This window comes from Malus sylvestris, chromosome 2 (assembly GCF_916048215.2).
Source record: "Malus sylvestris chromosome 2, drMalSylv7.2, whole genome shotgun sequence".
Classification (NCBI taxonomy): Eukaryota; Viridiplantae; Streptophyta; class Magnoliopsida; order Rosales; family Rosaceae; genus Malus; species Malus sylvestris.
The window spans coordinates 3,054,279-3,072,311 of record NC_062261.1 but is presented as its reverse complement, the minus strand read 5'-3'; the positions used below and the strand labels follow the sequence as shown (position 1 = coordinate 3,072,311).

The 18,033-nt window shown below is 39.3% G+C and overlaps 3 protein-coding genes across 3 annotated transcripts; 1 reads left to right on the top strand and 2 right to left on the bottom strand.

The window, feature by feature from the left end:
• LOC126593611 (protein SLENDER RICE1-LIKE 1-like) lies at positions 1–1,957 on the bottom strand. Its single transcript, XM_050259713.1, has one exon. It carries the CDS (start codon positions 1,792–1,794, stop codon positions 154–156), a length of 1,641 nt encoding a protein of 546 aa, XP_050115670.1. The 5' UTR covers positions 1,795–1,957; the 3' UTR covers positions 1–153.
• An 8,903-nt stretch (positions 1,958–10,860) lies between these two features.
• Positions 10,861–13,395, top strand: LOC126593601 (pentatricopeptide repeat-containing protein At1g08070, chloroplastic-like). Its single transcript, XM_050259706.1, has one exon. It carries the CDS (start codon positions 11,097–11,099, stop codon positions 13,251–13,253), a length of 2,157 nt encoding a protein of 718 aa, XP_050115663.1. The 5' UTR covers positions 10,861–11,096; the 3' UTR covers positions 13,254–13,395.
• A 31-nt stretch (positions 13,396–13,426) lies between these two features.
• On the bottom strand, positions 13,427–15,123 carry LOC126593626 (GDP-fucose transporter 1-like). The gene has a single exon (XM_050259724.1). The coding sequence runs from the start codon at positions 14,690–14,692 to the stop codon at positions 13,640–13,642; it is 1,053 nt and encodes a 350-aa protein (XP_050115681.1). The 5' UTR covers positions 14,693–15,123; the 3' UTR covers positions 13,427–13,639.
• Positions 15,124–18,033: the final 2,910 nt, after the last annotated feature.

Genomic DNA, 18,033 nt, shown 5'->3' with positions numbered 1-18,033 from the left:
TTTGAAAATTTGGACCATTTGCATCCATATTATTTGCAGTAGGATTAATCATATTATAAGCATTTTCTTGATCATTAAGGTAGAAGTAACACAAAGAGCAAGAAACTCATGGTAAAATTAAGAACACTAAAAGAAGCTAATTAAGGTGGAAATTTAGACATGATTGGCATTATTATTCTGATTAAGAATCCCAACCGTTTGGTGGTTGATTGTGGCTTCGGCCACCTGCATTACTTGCCAGGCCGAAGCCGCAATAAGAGGACGGCTGTGCCACCCGAGAGTGAGGCAGCCTTGATTCTCCTCCACGCGGTACCCTTCAGCCGAGAAGAGAGTAAGAAGCATACTCGCCTGCTTAAACGCATTCGACCCCAAATGCAGCGGGCTGAACCCGGCTTGCCCGAGCCGGGTTCTCCACTTGCTTAGCGGTTCGTGCCTCTCAACTCGAGCCGCTCCCTCGCAGCACACAACGTTGCATATCTCCCTCTGTATGTACATCTCCGCCAACGTCTTCTCCGGCTGCATCGGGCAAGCCTCCAGCGAGTCGAACATGGTGGAGTAGTAGTACAGCGCTTCCGTGAACCGGTCCAGGAAACCAGGTTTGTTATGGTCCGCTTCCTGCTCCACAACCGTCACTATCTTCGGGTTGAGGTTCCGGATCCAGGACAGCATCATCTCGATTGGGGAATTCCGGTTCGGGTCAGATCCGAGAAGCCGGTGCAGCTGCATGATCGAATTCACTGCCACCGCCTCTTTCGGGCTCACCTGGAGCATCCACGGCTTCACGTCCTCGAGCCGCGAAGCTGCCACGCCGCGGAAGGCGAAGCGGACATTCACGGACCGGGCCAACTCGGCAAGTCGGAGCCCGATTTCTCTCAGCGAGTCGCGACCGTCTGGGGACGGCGGTCCAATGCCGGTCAACCGAAGCAAGGGGGGCCCGCCGGGGCGGAGAGCAAGGGCCTGAATAAGCGCGGGCCATTGTAAGCCGTGCATTAAGTTGAAGTCGATGACATGGACACAATCGTGACCGTGGAATGCTTCCAGGATGGCCTGATTGGCCGTGAAATGCGCGAATTTGAGATAGGGGCAGGCCTCGTAGAAGTAGTGGTAGAGCAGCTCGTTCTCGTGTGTCGAGCCGGCAGCCGAGCCGACGCTCTGCGGCGAGAAGATTCGGCGGCTGAGGGCGTCGATGAAGTATCCAGCGACCTTCCCGATGCCGCAGCTGGTGTTCACACGTGTCATCAGAGCCTGCATGTTCTCGATCAGGGAGCCGGACAATGCGAGTTCGCCACGCTGGACGGATTCGGCGCACGTGACGAGCAAGTGAACCAGCCTAATCCCCGAATCTTCCTCCATGGCGGTGACGACGGTGAACTGGTGGTTCTGCTGCGGCACGGCGGAGATGAAGGAGGAATTGTCGGTCCATGTTTCCCCGGAGAGGGCGGCGGGGTTATTGATGACGGCGCCGTCGGGGAAGTCGAGATCGGATGGGAGGGACATGAGGGGCTGGTGGTTGAACTCGGAGAGGAGGGAGTCGACCCAGGTGGCGATGTCGGAGGGGTTGTAGAGGACGGCGTCGGAGGCGAGCTGGGAGAGGTCGCTGGGAGAGTTGACCATGACGGTTTCGAGGCGCTCGAGTCGCTGAGCGACGTGTCGCAGGTCGGAGGAGCGGACCTTGTATCCCGCATCCGCCAAATAGCCATCGATTTCGGCTGGGGATTTGGTGACGGAGGAAGAAGAAGAGGAGCTGGCGCTGCTGCTGACGCCTGAGCAGGTGGTGGAACCGTACGGCCCCATAGATAGGAATTCGAAATGGGTTTTTTTTTGGGCGGGTGAGGATAAATATGGATTCAGATACGTGGTGGGAGTTTGCTGATGAATCTTCTTCTTCCCATGAGGAAGTTAGAGAGAGAAAATTGTGTAGAGGGGGAGAGAGTGAGAGTGAGGAAGTGAGAGAGTGGAAAGAGATGGATGAAATACTGAGTAGGAGAGAGAGAGGGAGAGTGACAACTGACAAGCTACAGTGGTCCACACTAGCACCAACTGTATAGTGAATAATACACGCCTCTCTTCTCTTTTATTTATTTTTTTCCAAATTTAAAATACGCATGATTTTTTTATTTTTTTATTATCGATCAATACGTGTTTATAATTTTTTTTTTTTGAAAAAATGTAAACCTAACTTTTATTAGTTTTATTTTCATAAACTTAATTTTGGAGCCACGAAAAGACCGCATTTATTTTGTATGTAGAAAATTGAATCTCCTATTTTATGTATAATTTTTTGGATTAATTGTAAGCTGTAATCTACTAATCTCTTTGCTAATGGTTAGAGGGGCCAAGGGCCTATTTTTGGTCGTCCACTAAATCATTGGTTCCTGTTTTTGTGAATTTGAATGTTGAATGTTGCTTCAAGGGAATGGAATATATAAGTGAGAAAATGTTCATGTGTTTGAGGGTCATATAATTGCATAGAAGATGGTGTTATAAATTCACGTACTATAATATGAAGTATGATTTTCACACATTAATTTTTCTTTATGCATATCACTTCTTATATTTATCATTTGATTTTTTCAATTTGAAATTTTATAAATGAGATGATAATGTGTAAGGAGGATACAAAAGATGTGTAAGAGCATCTCCTTTTGAAGATGCTAAATTTTAAACATCAAAATGATAGTTGATGGCTTATGTGACAATTTGACATTTTGTAAAATATTTTGTCCTACCTGATATGTTAAATAATAATGTCATTTAATAATTTTTTTTAATCTTTTTGTGAAGTCAAATGATTAAGACAACCAATCAAATATTTGAAAAACATAACAACATTTATTATATATTATATTAATCTATTAAAAATCATTTAATAAATAAGACAACCAATCAAATATTTGGAAAGAGTTTGCTGCCATTTTTAATATTGTATACATACATGGCAGTTTTGACATCTCCTTTAGATATGCTCTAAAGCACTTCTCCGTAGTATTTGCAAGCAAATTAGGTGATACTTTAGAGATTTAAGGTACAATAATAATAAAAAGATACGGGTGCTACAAGCAATAGTGGATCAATGTAGTTTACGGGTGCCACAAGCAATAGTGGATCAATGTAGTTTATTTTGTTCTTTGTCATGAAATTTTGTTTCTTTGTTGTTTTTATTTGTGTTATTCTCTTGTTCATCAAATGAGAATTTCATTATTTCCTATAGAATCAAAAGTTAACTTCATGAAATGACGTATGTAATAGTATGACAATCACATTGAAAAATTTCTCGTCAGTGTACGTAGTATGTCACATTGAAAACTTTCTCATCCATATAATGATCCAACAGTGTGTCCAAATCTGCTGGCAGAAAATAAAGAGATTGGGTCAACTTGGCTTCAACGTTTGCTGATATGAAAATCTGCACTTCGATTGAAATTACTCTGCAACAGATGAATTATATTAGATAATAGATATACACTGAACCCTTCATCGGGAAACTTATATATATAATAATCACATGAACCCTGTCTATTAAAAAAATTATTACGATCTCTAATTTCTTTAATTATCTTTCTTTTGGTTTGATAAGATCTTTAACGACGTTCTTAAATCTGATATGATTCTCCCTCTTACATGTGCTGAGCAGAGAGAGAAGAGAATATAATTAAGCCCGATGAACCAAGATTCGTTGATCTTAATTTGGTACTAATCTCTGTTGCAGGTGATTAAACATTTAAATAAATAATATGCATCTAAGTAAATGATCGAAGCAAAGAAACGTAGAAATTATTTAGTACTTGGATTTACGTAAATAGTAATAGGGCATGTTAACGCTCAAAACTTGCATGCTAACAAATTAGAATCATTAACCCTGATGGGCTTGGGATTAAAACTTCGAAATAATGGACATTTAAGTGATTCACTCTTTCAAAACTAGGTTACATCAACTATGATGCTCGGAATATATTGATTTAAAGATTACACGAGGCGCTCAACTATAGTCTAGAATCTCTCATTTCTCAATCGTTCGATCCGTTTACAAGAGGTGCTCACCCCTTTATAGGCTATCAGTGAGCTTAAACAGTCATAGATTCACCTATTTTACTATTCTAGCATTAAATGAGCTAATTACATAGACTAGCGTGTTGACGGCTTTCTTGTCCATCAGGCAACATTTGGAAATGATGTGACATTTTCTCAATCGGGATTACATGTTTTTCTAGGCCAAGAAATACCGAGCAACATGCTTGGCCTTGACAAGTTAATGATATTCCTTTCGAGCAGCGACCCAACTGCCTTTATGTCCCGTCCTAGACTTATGCTTTTGATTGGTGTTCGACACGTGGCCTGAGTTGGTGTATGAGTAGGCATGTTCCTAGAGCATTGTGCCATAAAGTTGTCAGTTTACTCATATGTTATTGTTGGTTGAAAAGTGTGTGAACACGGAAATTTCCTGAAACGAAAGAGACAAGAACAACGTGCACAAACAAAAATTTGTATTTGATGATTTTGGGTTACAATCTCTCTCTATTTTGATCCTATGATTCGATCTCCGTAAGGTGTTGATTTGTGGATGTTTCGTTGATCCAAGGGCCGTCGATGCTTGATCTTGAATAACGATGATGAACGGGTCTTCAAGGGCTTTTGGGCTTGATCTTGAAGAACAGTGATGAACGGATCTTCAAGGGCTTTTGGGCTTAATCTTGAATAACGGTTGGATGTGTGGATTTGTCGACGTTTGTTGATCCAAAAGGCCGTTGGGGCTTGATCTTGGATGAACAGATGAACGAAGAACGAAGAAAACTTTCTTCAAGGGCCGTCGGGGCTTGATCTTTAATTGGTGGATGATTGTTGATCCAAAGGGCCGTTGGGGCTTGATCTTGGAAGAACGATGAACGAAGAACGAAGAACGAAGAACACTTTCTTGATTCTTCGGGAACCTAGATGCTTGAGAGCCTCGGAGTTTCAGAGCTTCAGAGCTTCAAGGTGTAATATGAATTGGTTCCTCTCCAATTAATGAAATGGGCTTGTATTTATAGAATTTTCCAAGGCCTAATTTTGAATATAATATCCCAGATGAAATAAGTCGTTTCTGCCAGGTGTTGACACGTGTCCTATTTGATGACTTTTCAAACTCATTTCAATTTTCGTTGAGCCACACGCTACGTGTAAAATTTATGTAATACATGAGCGTTGACACTTTGATTTATCGGTCAACATTTATTTACCGAAATTTCGATGTCTACAAAGTGCTTTATGTTGGTTTAGTCAAACCAAACTAGTGAGCGCTCGAATATAGCGCTCGACAAATCCCTTTTACGATTCTATTGGCCTCGGATTTTCCTTTCCTTCTTTGGGCCCTTATCTTCCTTGCGCCTCTCTCGGTCTTTTTCCCGACATGTACTATTTTGAGGGTAAAAAATGACACTGCGTTAACAAGGCCTTGACAATGTTATAAGTTTATAACAATGTTACACTTATACCTAGTTCATGACTTGTCATCGATCTATACTATATTACACATATATGACTATCACCATGTAGTAGTGGGACCGTGACTCTAAATTTTTTGTTATCTGTTTACCGTACAACTTTCTCTACATTAATTAATTGTATGAGATGAATCATGATTTACTGTGTAAATAGGTCATTTCATTATCTACTTGCTTATAATTAATCCACATTAGCATTTGATCCTTTTTGCTGTTGATTAGTTAAATCCACTATTTGATCTTCAACCCTTAGCAATCGCTTTTAACCCATAATTAATTATTTGAATAGTGAGCTTAAAAATTGAATTATTTCTTAATCTCCATAGAGTTAACGGGTGTGTAACAACAGTTGGTTAATTATTAAAACCCTAGCCTCTCATTAGGCTCTTCCCCCTCCCCAACATAAGATTACACAATAATTAAGGATCACCAATTCTCTCTTATGCACATAATTACATATATGATTGGCTCCCACGTGTAGAACCCATCAATGGGACCACATGAAAGAGAAAATTTTCAATGTATCCAAAACACTGAGCCAGTATACAGGTGAAGGGATTTTTTTTTTTAAAGTGTTTCTCCACTTATATAATGATACATATGACATATATACCCGTGTTTCGAGTACACTGAAAAATCTCTCAACCTGAAGATGAATGTGAGAGAAGAAAGAAATAACTCTCTCTTCTCATTATAGTATGAATAAATTAATTTATCATCTGAATATTTTTTCAACAGTTCGAGAAAAATCTCATAATCTAACCAAAAGGCCTACAATTACAAAGTTGATTATATCATATCATACTTTTAGTTTATCACATTAAATATTTGATTCATTCTTCTTACCAAATTTCTAATACTACACATTTTCTTATATATGATTTTTATTTAGCTAGTTATATAAATTCAGTCGCTTTTAAATGATGTTTCAAAACCTAAAAGTATCGTTACTTTGGTTTAAAAATTTGGATGTACCTAGGAACAACATGATGATGACTTATAGGGAACAGATTCATCATTGTTATAGTATATCGGTCCAATAATGCAAGATCATGTGTATATTTCTCTCCACATAACGTTGCAATATTGAATTGAAATGTTATGTGACGATAAACTCGTTCAATGCAAATTGCTCTCTATGAAAATTCTCAGGAGAGTTATTGAATTTACATAAAAAAAATTAAAAAAAACTCAATGCAACTTGTTTGGTTATAGGTAGCCTAATATTGACAGTATATGTTTGTGTATATTTTCCTTGTACATTATACTGCCGAATATTCGGCATAAATGGGACACGTGTCGTATGAAGACACTAGAAGGTGTCATTGTAATCAGTTTTATCTTATTTTTTGTATTTTACTAATAGGTGTCGTTGTTAATGTGAATCATATTATAAATCCATGTCATGAACATATAATAGATTAAAATCAGGACAAGGAAAGATACAATTTTGATCCACAACTTGGGCTATTAATCTTTTTTTGGGCTATTAATCTAAACATATATCAGCATGGCCTAAATATAGAAAAGTAAGATTAAATTATAGGGAATGCACATCCTTTTAGGATCTCGCTATTAGCAGACGGTCGAATAATTCGGACAACTTATTTTAAATTTTATGACCGTTGTTAGTTCATTTTATTGGCTCATCTCGTACAAACTAATGGTCTAGATCTCTTTCTCGTTCTCTTAAACGGTCTTAATTACTCAACCTGTGGCATCGAACTACGAGATCTAGAGAGGATCTGAATTCAATTATATGGAGGGGATACTTTAGTTTATTGATGGACCAACCGATCAAGATTTAAACTTACTTAAACGAAAATCGAACAAGGCTAAGCTCTTGGGGTTTGCTCGTGTAGCAACGAGAGAGAAGGCGATATTAAGTTAAGATTAAAATAAGTTAAGAATTCGATTGCTTTTGGTATAAGGGAAAAAGTTTATGAAGTCTTATATTGTAAGTGGAGGATGTACGTGTGCTTTAGTCCAAAACCCTTTTAGAGTGGAGTGCAACATATCTGATCTGCGCACGCTCCGGCAAGAAAAATTTAAATGGGAACCAAAGACAAAGCTCATGCAAATACGCAATGGCCATTGAAAAGCTCAACGAGTCAAATTCAAGACATGCGTCTCTTCATAATTCTCAGGACCTGTGAACTTCGTGGCCATCAAGGCAACACTGTACAGTATAATATATAATCAAAATTTACAAATACCATGCATGTATGTGCGTGCGTATATATATTTATGTATATAGATTATATTTTGTATGTTCTCTCTCCCACAAAAGATGAAAGGTAAAAGAAAATTGGCAATTATTGGTAGAGAGAGAGAGGTCGATGGTTTTTATTTCGATCGATGATTCAATAATTTGCATGAAATACGTAAAAAGTTCATTTTTCCTATTATAGTTAGGGTTTTAGGTGGATCCTTAGATTATGGACAATATGGGGTCCATTTCACAAGCCTAAATAAGGGTTTAACTAAGATTTACTATTACGGTTTGATTATAGTTAGGAGGAGTTCTTTTGCACAACAGTTAAAAAGTCAAAAGTTAAATTAGTTGATCAAAATAACGTGTTCTGCACTTCTCAAATTTAAGTTCGAGACTTCATCTTTATACAGTAGAAGTAAGAGTTGGGGTTGCATGCATGCTTAGACTTATTTATTACTTTTATATAAATTTTATAATAATTAGGTCAGTTGACTACGACAATATACACCCTCTAAAGTCTGAGGTTGATTGAACCCTTAATATATTCTAAATGGAGCATAGGGGAACATAGATAATAAAAAAATGGAGTGGAACAACCGGATCTCCCGAATTAGAAGTAAGAGCCTAATAAGGAGGTGGTCCAGTAGGTAACATGCAATTTGGGACCAGAAAGCAATCACAGAGCCCTAAAAAGCATGAATTTAAGTGAAAACCGTGTGTAATGCTCGAGGACGTGGGACTCTGTAGAAGGAGGAGGAGGAGGACCCAAATTTTGAGTGGGAGGGAATGAGATGCCGACGCGTGTGGGACTGAGTCACTGTGGGAATCAAAAGTAAACTTCAATATCTCCTTCGCTGGCATTGGCCATTCAGAAGGCGAGGAGAGGAGGGGCGGCAGTTGCGGTGGTGGTGGGGTGAGAGACTTTCAGACTCACTGCTGCTAATCAGTGATCAGACTCTCTCTCTCACAGCAGATGATCGGTCTCAGAGAGAGGAGAGAGAGGGGTTTGGGGTCCGTTGGGACCAGAGCATTCCTGTGAGAACATGTTGTGTTTGGGACAGACATCTCAGGGTGTGTCCCATTCCGTTGTTTTTGCTGACACTATCACGTTATATATTGCACCCTCTCATGCATATCATAATCATATATCACACTTTTACACACACACACTCACACACACACACACATATATATATATATATATATATATATATATATATATATATATATATCTGCACTTTCCCCTAGTGCGGTAAACTACGTTAACGTTGATACCATAATTGTCCAGATATGTTTTTGACGTCGCTAGTATTGACACCGTAATTCTCTTGTCTAACGAGGCAGAGTTTTGCCAAAGTTAAGGGTTTGTTGCTATAAGATTGGATTCAAATAGATGAGTTGAAGGTGAATTAGTTATGAAGGAACTGATATGTTCCAATCTTCTTCAAAATGGTAAGATCAGACCTGAAGTAAACTTCTTCTTTCTAATCCTCTTTAGTAATTCACTTTCTACCTCCAAGTTGTCACAAAATTTTCATTATTTCCTTTCAATATACCATAAAAATAGTTATCGGTTCCAATCCAATCGTCTATATATCTCACTTGACGAGCCTTGGCCCCTGGCCCCTTCGCCAGCATTTTAAATTTTGGCCCCTCAATTTAAAAGTCATACTTCCTTTCTTAATTGTCGGTATGTTCTTCATATGATTATCTATATGCATGTCATTGAAGTGGCGTTAACTGTTTAAGAAACCTCAATATCTTGCTTTTCCATCTCAAAATTTCCGAGTTCGGAATCTCTGATTATCTAAGCAATATATATGTATATATGTTAATCAATATCTCAGCAATGTTAAACAGCAGGGAAAACACTGCGAAGTAATAATTGAAAGACACACATGGCACCACCCCTCTTTTTCGAACCAAATTTGGTCCAACCGATACATGTGAATAAAGCACATCACTTAGATTTTGGCGCAGCAATCAATCCAGCTAAGCAGGACCAACCAACCTTAACATATTTTGCAGAATGAGAGCCGAGCAATGCTATAATACTGGAACAGTTCAGTGTAATAGGTATGTAGCAACTGTAACACCACCTTCCACAATGTATTGAATTTTGGATGGCAGTACTATATATAGAGTATGGATCAGAAAAGAGTAAGGCCAGTGGAGTAGATAAGAAGACGTAAGATGTTTCATGCAATGGAGATGCCACTGTAATGGTATTTCAAATCAATTATGTACTATTACGTGAGAAAGTTAAAACACATGACAATACGTTATTAACTTGAAATACCGTCACAACGTCGTTTGAGTTGATGCGTTGTTCTATCAACCCTTTCATCTTGAAAATTAGGGACTAGACCTTATAGAGCAGCTCGAATTATGCTCCAAAAACCCTACAAGATTAGCCCCATTTGAACCGCCATGGTGAATCCATTTTTTCGTATAATGATGTAGGACATGATTGGGGTCAGTTAAAGCGAAGAAAATTAAAGAAAATAGTGCGGCACAAAATAATGAAAAATATTGCAGATGTAGGCCTAGGAAAAACTAGAAACATTCATATTTTCGAAGATATCGTGTTGCATTTGTTCAAGGGCGCTTCAAGCAAAGAGGTTTTGAGTTTCAAGATTTGGTAGAAAACTAGGTAATCATCGTTTTCAAAGTGCTTAAACAACTTGCAAGTCTCGACCAAATTCCAAAAACAAGTAAGTTGTATAGATTCTCTGCTGATTTCGAGATTGGCCACCAAATTAACGGCGAAAAACTGCCTGCTGGGTTTCGAGGCAAAGTGATGAACATTATCACCAGCAGTACTCGCTGTCGAGAATAACAAATGAGTTGTAGTGTCCGACGGAACAAGGCAATGGCCGACGCCATATCTCTGGAATTTCGCTGTTGCTAATGTCATCTTTATGAGTGACATGTCGCGTCACCGGTTAACGGACATGAGAATTTTTTAATTGTGACGGAAACACGAGTGATATATCACGTGTTTCTATGTAAGTGATGAGAAATTTTATTTTTTAAGCTATTAACTTTTTAACACACATATCCCACTATTTATATAATGACACGTGATATACTACATCGTGTGCCGGTCACACTGAAAAATATCTCAGACACCACGAGGATAATCCTATAGTGCTTCAGAGTATAATATATTTCGGAATTTTTAACGGCGAGATCAAAGTCATTATTTTCTTAATTAAGAATTTAGCTGTTAAAAATCCGGAATATAGGATAGCAGGAGCTTCCGTAACCACAATTTGGTTTTGGAAAAAATAGCATTATCCACAGTGGAAGATATTCTACGTAAACGGTTAAAAGTAAAGCTTCTTCAACGGTAATAACTAACAAAACTGTCAGCCTCAGTCACAGAGCAGCCAGCAACAATGGCGGCTCCTCTTTCCCTCCACCACATTAGACCGCCTTTCAATTCCGATATCCCAGTCTCGTACACCAAACCCACCACAGCCACCGCCATCGCCGCCACGGCCGCCATCGCGACCGTCACCAAAAACCCAATTGAACCGCACCCATGTCTCACATTACTAGACAAATGCTCTACAATGTCCGAGCTCAAGCAAATCCACGCCCAACTTCTCCGAACCGGGCTCTTCTTCGACGCCTTCACGGCCAGCAAAGTCGTTGCCTTTTCGGCTCTGGAAGGCTCTGGGAGCCTCCGTTATGCACGTTTAGTCCTAAACCAAATCCGCAATCCCACCACCTATACTTGTAACTCGGTCATCCGTGGCTACACTAACAAGGATTTGAACCGGGACGCCATTCTTTTCTACCAAGAAATGATTTTGCAAGGTTGGGTGCCTGACAGGTTCACATTCCCATCTCTGTTCAAGTCGTGCGGGGATTTGCATGAGGGAAAACAGCTGCATTGCCACTCTACGAAGTTTGGTTTCGCTTCGGATTCATACACTCAGAACACTCTGATGAACATGTATGCGAATTGTGGATGTTTGGTCTCCGCTCGGAAGGTATTCGACAAAATGACTGAGAAGAGTGTGGTTTCTTGGGCAACCATGATTGACGCGTATGCGAAATGGGATCAACCCGTTGAAGCTTTGAAGTTATTTGGGAGGATGGAGAGTGAAAATGTGGATCCTAATGAGGTTACTTTGGTTAACGTCTTGACTGCATGTGCGAGGGCGAGGGATTTAGACATGGCGAAAAGGGTGCACCGATACATTGATGATTACGGTTTTGGGAGCCATTTAAAGCTCAATACGGCTCTCTTGGATGTTTATTGCAAGTGTGGATGTGTATCGCTTGCTCGAGATTTGTTTGACACGATGCGGGAGAAGAACTTGTTCAGTTGGAACATCATGATCAACGGACATGTTGAGGACAGTAACTACGATGAAGCGTTCCTCCTCTTTCGTGAAATGCAGCTCAAAGGAGAAAAGGGAGATCAGGTGACTATGGTGAGTTTGTTGCTTGCTTGCAGCCATTTGGGTGCTTTAGAGCTTGGTAAGTGGTTGCATGCCTATATAGAAAAGGAGAAAATTAAGGTTGACGTTGCCCTTGGGACGACGCTTGTTGACATGTATGCAAAATGTGGGAGCATAGACGATGCATTGGAAGTTTTCCGAAAGCTGCCTGAGAAGGATGTTATGACTTGGACAGCGTTGATTTCCGGTTTTGCGATGTGTGGACAAGGGAGGAAGGCTTTGGAGCATTTCCATGAGATGCAGAAGAGTGGGGTGAAACCAGATGCAGTAACATTTGTTGGGGTATTGGCTGCTTGTAGTCATGCTGGATTAGTAGACGAGGGGATTTCGCATTTTAACTCAATGTCTGAAGTGTATGGCGTTCAGCCTAGCATTGAACACTATGGTGGTATGGTTGACATATTAGGCCGAGCCGGTCGCATTGCCGAAGCAGAGGAGTTGATTCGGAAGATGCAAATGCCACCGGATCGTTTTGTTTTGGGAGGGCTTCTTGGTGCCTGCAGAGTCCATGGCAACCTTGCGGCTGCAGAAAGAGTTGCTCGACAGCTTCTAGAACTTGACCCGAACGATGATGGGGCATATGTGCTTCTATCAAACTTATATAGCTCTATGAAGAAGTGGGATGAGGCCAAGAGAATCAGGGCACTCATGGCAGAAAGAAATGTAAAGAAAGCTCCTGGTTGCAGTCTGATTGAGGTTGATGGCATTGTCCATGAATTTGTGAAGGGCGATTCATCTCACCCGCAAACAACAAACATCTACGAAATGCTGGAAGACATGATCAGCCGGTTGAAGAAAGCCGGTTATGTTCCTGAGAAATCCGAGGTGTTGTTGGATATAGATGAAGAAGAGAAGGAGACTGCACTCAGCCTCCACAGTGAAAAGCTGGCAATTGCATTTGGGCTCATAAGCACAAAACCGAGGACAACAATACGAGTTGTGAAAAACCTCAGAGTATGCAGCGATTGCCACACTGCAACCAAGCTCATCTCGAAAGTTTACAACAGAGAAATAATCGTGCGGGACAGAAACCGCTTTCATCGGTTTAGGGACGGATCTTGTTCTTGTAAGGATTTCTGGTGATGCAGCTTTGAATATATTAACAAACTTCAAAATTCATGTTCATTGAAAAGTCACAAAGCTATGGTGTCTATTGTAATCCAAGAATCTCCCGAAAATATCGGATCAATTAACTATTAGAAAAACATGAAGTTCTACAAGGAAATGTTTATAGAAATGAATCAGATACAACAGAATTTTGAGATAAAAAGTATGGCATTGTCATTAATCACAGGTGATAAGGTGAGCTGACGTGCTCCAAGATATCAAATTATAGTAACATAATTTAACAAATCATTGTCGATATCAAACACAGAAAATTTCCTAATTACTAATTGCTAAAGATAAAACTTCAAACATGCACTGCAGCTTCACCAGTAGCTACGAAATGACAAAGTAGAATGGAATTCTCACTTAGAAGCAAGTCTACCGGAAATTACCTTCACTTGATTTTCTTCGGAAAAGTCATCACCATCACTCTCACTGAGAGCCTGCTTAGATGCTGTTGTTTCACGTGGTGATGGAGCACTGCTTACTCCAGTTACGGACTGCTGATAAAGAACACCCCCTACGATTGTTAAGAGGAGACAGAGCAAACCGAATGGACTAGCATGCTTATCCCAAATTAGCACATTGATTGCAACCGTAAGAAACTTGTTCACAACACCAGTCACGGTAAATGCAGTAGCAGAGATTGCCTTCCTTGCTGCAAACCCAAAGAAACTGATGAGCAATCCAAACACACATGACAATGAGACCGCGAAAAGTGCACCAGGTTCAAAGAAATCCGCAGCATTCGACCCCAAGGCAGCAAACACATCAGAATACTCTCCGGTAATTATCCAAAATGGTGGAGCCATCATCAGTGACAAAAGATTGTTGTACAACACAAACCCCCAAGTGTTCAACCCGAGATTCGTGACCATATGCTTAATATAAACCATCTCAGTTGTAATGGTCACCAAGTAAGCAAACGCCCATGAATACGCAGTCAAAGTAAAACCCGAATCTGTGGCCACATAACCAACAGCTCCACCCAAAATGATCAACAACGACACAAAGGTAAGCTTAGACGGGATAGGCTGTTTCCTAAACGCAGTATCCGCCAACGCAACCAAAAGGGGTGTGCAGGATCTAAACACTATAAAAGTATCCACATTGGCATGGCGAAGAAGATTGGTGTTGGTAAAGATGGCAAGGTAGAACACAAGTGCAGCAGGTAAAAACTTCTTCGCCGTCTGCCATGTGAAGGGATCGTGGTGCAAAAATCCCGACTTTCCCAAAACCCAAACTCCCAAAGCAGAAGTAAGGTACTGCAATGCAGTCAAAAGGCCAGGGTAGTTGAATTTGGTAATGGCAAACTTGTTTATCACAGCTAATAAGCTAGAACAGAGAGCATACCCAATCACTAGACTGCTCGTAGCGAAATACGGCTTAGCGGAATCGACTCTAATCGCAGACATTGTCACTAACTAGAGTACCAATTCGAATTCAGAGCAAAAAATCCAGTAGATCTTCAAAATTTCAAGAGCTACACGGACAGTGAAAGGCTACACTAACAGAGGCAAGCGAGTAAAATCGAAGAGGTGAACACTTCATAGAGAAATCTGAGATATGGATTTTGAAAATTATGCCGATCTACTATTTGGGTATGAAATTAATGCATTAACGACGATTGATTCGACTGAAATTTAGAGTTATGGAAGAAATTGTACATCACCAACATACAGAAAAGCTCGGATCTTTGAAGCCAAAGAGCAGAGGGCGGGCTTGCGGCGGAGGTTGAGATCTCGGAGGGAGCTCCGGCGAGCTCAGAGGAGGCAGAAGAAATTTCTACGGCCTTGAGATTTTGTTCATATAAGGGGAGGGAGAACGCGTTTTGAAGACTTTTTGGTCTTTTAATCGGGTAATTGTGAATATAATATCCCACCAAAAATTGACAAAATTGTGAATATTATTTGCAGACTTTTCTCTCCTTTTTTATTGATTAAAAATATTTTGTTTCTACGTTTTGAAAAAGAGCTACCTGATATGGTATTGATTATTAGATTTTTTTTTCTTTGAATTATTAAAAGAGTAATAGGAGACTAAATTTTTTAAACTAAATTTGCAAATCAAATGATATGATCATAGATGATTAGATTATTAATTAAGTGCCGATTAACATGCTTATTTTTTATTAGTGACACATCATTTGGATTGCAAATTTAATTTAAGAATTTAGCTTTCCTAGCATTACTCTTATTAAAATATAATTCCACTACCAACCGCTACATAATGTGGTTTACAAAATATGGTCTAAAACAACAGCCTTCTCAGTTTTTTCCTTCGGTCATATTATATTTTGTAAATCGAATGATGTGACATTCGACGGTTGAATTCTTTATTTAGATTACTAAAGAAGCAATTCAATCATCAATTACACATCATTTGATCTACAAAATATAGTTTAAGTAAATGGTCATCACTCTATGCCTAAATAGTTTCTAGGGTACAAACGTTTGTTAAGTGCAACACTTATAAGATCCATCGGATTGGGTATTCCTCCAATCAAATTGTGTACTTGACGTTAGTGTGTTTGTGTTAATTGAAGTTAGTGTGTCTGTGTTAATTGTAATTTATGGGTTGATTTTGTTGATTAAGATTCTAATTTTGTGTTTGACGTAGTCTGATTTACAGTTTCATGAGGCTAATGGAGGAGCAAACTCAGATTTGGGTCTCGCTTTGTTTGTCAATTTTCCTTCCGGTACTGTGTAAAGTAAACCATCAATTCTATGTTGTGGGGAGGGTCAAATATCTTTAAAGAATTAGACTACTTGCTTGTTTATGTTTTGAAAAAGAGCTACGTGATAAGTTTAAAAAAAAAAATGAGCTAATGGTTGATTGTTGGATTCTTTCTTTAAATTATTAAAAGAGTAATGAGATATCAATTTTTTTTAAAACCAAATTTGCAAATCAAATGATGTGGTGATAGATGATTGGATTATTAATTAAGTGACGATTAACGGGTTTGTTTCTTCAAGATTGCTTTTTGCTCGTATGTATCATATTAGCTGCTCACTCTTTGTTCTATGCACTGTGTAGACCTGTAAACGGGTCGGATTTATTGGGTTTGGGTCGGGTTGAACCCGATCCGTTAAGTTAACGGGTCACCCGAACCCAACCCATTAAGCTAACGGGTCACCCGAACCCGACCCGTTAAGCTAACGGGTTACCCGTTTCACCCGTTAACACTCGTTAACAATTATTTTTATTTTTATTTTTTGCATAAAGTTTATTTTTTGTCATTAAAATTTTACTAAAATTACTAAAATATCTTCAACTAACGGGTGCTAACGGATGTTAACGGGTCCTAACGGGTCTAACGGATTGACCCAAAATGACCCGTTATTTAACGGATTGTTAACGGGTTCACCCGTTAACGACCCGACCCGTTAAGCATCCACCCAAATACAAATATTAACGGGTTGGGTCCAAAATGCAAGGGCTAGCACTGTGTCCTATTTCCAATAGTGATCACTTTCTATATCACGTGGTGGTTTATTCACTTTGCGGATCGCTTCTTCTCTCCAATCCATGCTCAACTTGGAATCGACATTTTTGGTATGAAGTATTCTGAAATGCTTTCCTTAAACCCCATTATTTGATTGGTACATTATAACTTGCATTAGCTATTGGTCTTGGGGTATGACGTTGCTGAGCTAAGTATCTAGTCCATTTTCTCTGTTCATCAAATCCTAGACACAAATTTTGGTGCGATAATCCGAATTCAGTAAAGACAGTTTCTATCCTTAGAGAAAGGAAATCCAGATGCTGGTGAAGCTAGGGGTTTGATTTTCATTAACTTGGATGCTTAATTGTCTTATTCTTAAAGTGAACGTACTTCGTAAATAGTTCGATCCTTAACAAAAAATTTCGAAGAGATCAAGCAATCCTACTAGCACGTTATAATTCCTCAATTCATCAAAGCTAGTTAGCCTGCATAAAAACATGAAAAATAAACTACTAATTTCTTATGTAACGGGTGCATAATCATAACCACCATCATCGTTGTTGCCGTCATCACCTTCTATAGATGCTGCTGGAGCATAATCATAATTTGAATCATCGTCATCGCCATCACCTTCTATGCATGTTGCTGGGGCATAATCGTATCCGTCATCACCATCGTGGTCATCATCCCCATGCTTCTTGCACCATGAGGCACCTATCAAAGGGGAAACAAATTGCCAACAAAGACCTCTCTTATCTCAATATTTCTTTGTTAGGGGTTGTTTGGGAGCACTTCTCTATATTTCATTATTATTAGGAAGCAATATATATAAATCTAGATGAATACTGGATTGTTTGAGAGCGCTTCTCTATAAAACATTTTTGTTAGTAGCACGTTTACGAAGAAGTAGTTTGTTATTTGGCAAACAATCCAATATGTGCTTTTATGTTATAAAGAAGTGACTTTTACAGCGTAAAAAACGTATTTTGATATTGAGTAAAATGTTTGGTGCGAGTATTTCTTAGTCTATGATGTTTGATTTATGTTATATGATGTTCAAAGTTCAACAGACAAACTTTAAAACATACTTTTCAACTTCTTTAGGCTTGCTCAAACTTCAACTTTCAAAAATGTTGGAATCATAAGGAAATAAGATGTCCAAGTCTAGTCCCATGGCATTTTTTGTCTTTCCTTTCTCTTAACAAAAACCAACTTAAATTTTTTTTTTTTTCCTTCCCTTTGTCCATCTACAAATGCTGTCTCCAACAAGATGAGGGCTTTTAATTTGTAAAAGTTATTTATGTATCTACA

Excerpts from the sequence above, each read along its gene's own strand:
- LOC126593611 (XM_050259713.1), bottom strand. The coding sequence starts at position 1,794 with ATGGGGCCGTACGGTTCCACCACCTGCTCAGGCGTCAGCAGCAGCGCC.
- LOC126593601 (XM_050259706.1), top strand. The coding sequence starts at position 11,097 with ATGGCGGCTCCTCTTTCCCTCCACCACATTAGACCGCCTTTCAATTCC.
- LOC126593626 (XM_050259724.1), bottom strand. The coding sequence starts at position 14,692 with ATGTCTGCGATTAGAGTCGATTCCGCTAAGCCGTATTTCGCTACGAGC.